A 1,884-nucleotide genomic window follows, 5' to 3' on the forward strand; every position below is an offset into this window, starting at 1 on the left:
CAGTAATTTTCACAAGAATGGTTAATGCTGGAATTGACTGACAGGTGTAGTGTCTAACATTCTTCTCATAAGTAATTCATGCTCATTTTTTTAAAATAAATTTATTTATTTTTGGCTGAGTTGGGTCTTCACTGCTGCGCCTGGGCTTTCTCTATTTGCAGTGAGTGGGGGCTACTCTTCGTTGCAGTGCACAGGCTTCTCATTGTGGTGGCTTCTCTTGTTGCAGAGCACGGGCTCTAGGCGCACGGGCTTCAGTTGTGGCACCCAGGCTCAGTAGTTGTGGCTCACAGGCTCTAGCGCACAGGCTCAGTAGTTGTGGCGCACGGGCTTAGTTGCTCCGCGGCATGTGGGATCTTCCCAGAGCAGAGCTCGAACCCGTGCCCCCTGAATTAGCAGGCGGATTCTGTACCACCAGGGAAGCCCCATGCTCATTTTTTTTTTTTTGGCATATGGAAATTTATTACTATTCCGCTTTCATCATCAAAACTTATGATCTTGGTCTTTCCTTCTTGCCTTTATATAAGGCCAAAAGAGAGACATTGGCTACTTTGACAACCTTAAAGCAGACTCCAGGAATGTCACCAACAGCATGACCTTTGCGAGCAAATCCAGCAACCAGAACTTCATCATTTTCCTCAATAAAATTCAAACAACCATCATTGGGTACAAAGGCGGTGATTTTTTTGCCATTCTTGATTAGTTGAATGCTGACACACTTCCTGATGGCAGAATTTAGCTCTTTGGCTTCAACCCCTACTTTTTCAAGCACAATTCCCTTGGCATGAGAAGCACCTCCAAAAGGGTTGGCCTTCAGGGCTGTGCCCAAATGGGCTTTCTTGTACTGTTTATCATGCCACTTCTGGTCTCGTCGGTGGCTACGGAGCTTCCTGGCAGTACGAAGACCGCAACACTTGCCCATGCTGCCGGCGCCACGGGCCTGAGCGGAAGAGAGAAGCAGTGCAGGAAGGAGCCACAAGCCATTGCCCCATGCTCATTTTTAAACTTTGGAAAACACAGAGAAATACAAAGATTATGAGAATCACCCACAATCCCATTGCCCAGAGACAATCACAGTTAAAATCGTGACATATTTTCTTCCAATCTTTTTGCTATACATATATTCACACAAAAATTGAGATCACTTATATATATATTTAAAAAGTAAATATTGTGAACATTTCCAATGGTCATTAAAAATTCTGAGAAACAAAATTTAAAGCTTTCTTAATGCTCCAACATACAGATAAAGAATAATTTATTTAACCATTCCCCTATCTTTGGAGAACAGCAGGGCTTGGTCAGGAAATAAATAGTTATGTAAATAACAGGACCGGAATTAGCACAGAAGATTAAGAACCCTAGGTTATTCCTTGGTCTCTGCAACTTAATAGAATCAAGGGAGGCAAGACAATCAAATACAATATTTTTAGCCTTTAGAAGGATCCATCCATATACGTATATATTTAGCCTTTTTGCTGATGTGTTATACTGAAAGGGGCCCCCAGATTAAAGCACTTAAGACAGGGGCTCCTTACCAGAATGGTAAGAGTAGCTCTCATATCTGTATGGGTCAGAAAACAGTACCAGAGAATGCAACTCAGGGAACTCAACTGGGCCAATCAAAACCCAGCTCCTGTCTAAGAAAATTAAATCAAGATTTTTTACTCCCCAAACTCATGATATTTAACAAACACGAAAAGTTGGGCTTAAATTATTATCAATTATTGCATTTTTTTAATCTTCTAAGTGAGAGTCCAATTTTAATGGGGGGATTTCTGGCTTTAGAAAGCACAGATGGTAAGATGTCATAGCTCTGCACATAAAAAGGTACCCACTCTTCTACAGATATATTAATTTTTTTAAAAAAACTGAATTTCTAATTGG

The 1,884-nt window shown here is 41.1% G+C and overlaps 1 protein-coding gene across 1 annotated transcript; it reads right to left on the reverse strand.

Annotated features, from left to right (window-relative positions):
* Positions 1-431: 431 nt before the first annotated feature.
* Positions 432-971, reverse strand: LOC309978745 (small ribosomal subunit protein uS12-like). Its single transcript, XM_082865321.1, has one exon. The coding sequence runs from the start codon at positions 917-919 to the stop codon at positions 488-490; it is 432 nt and encodes a 143-aa protein (XP_082721447.1). The 5' UTR covers positions 920-971; the 3' UTR covers positions 432-487.
* Positions 972-1,884: the final 913 nt, after the last annotated feature.

This window comes from Leucopleurus acutus (genome assembly GCF_964270905.1).
Source record: "Leucopleurus acutus genome assembly, chromosome: X".
Classification (NCBI taxonomy): domain Eukaryota; kingdom Metazoa; phylum Chordata; class Mammalia; order Artiodactyla; family Delphinidae; genus Leucopleurus; species Leucopleurus acutus.

Bases quoted from the DNA above. Each gene is read 5' to 3' on its own strand.
- LOC309978745 (XM_082865321.1), bottom strand. From the start codon at position 919: ATGGGCAAGTGTTGCGGTCTTCGTACTGCCAGGAAGCTCCGTAGCCAC.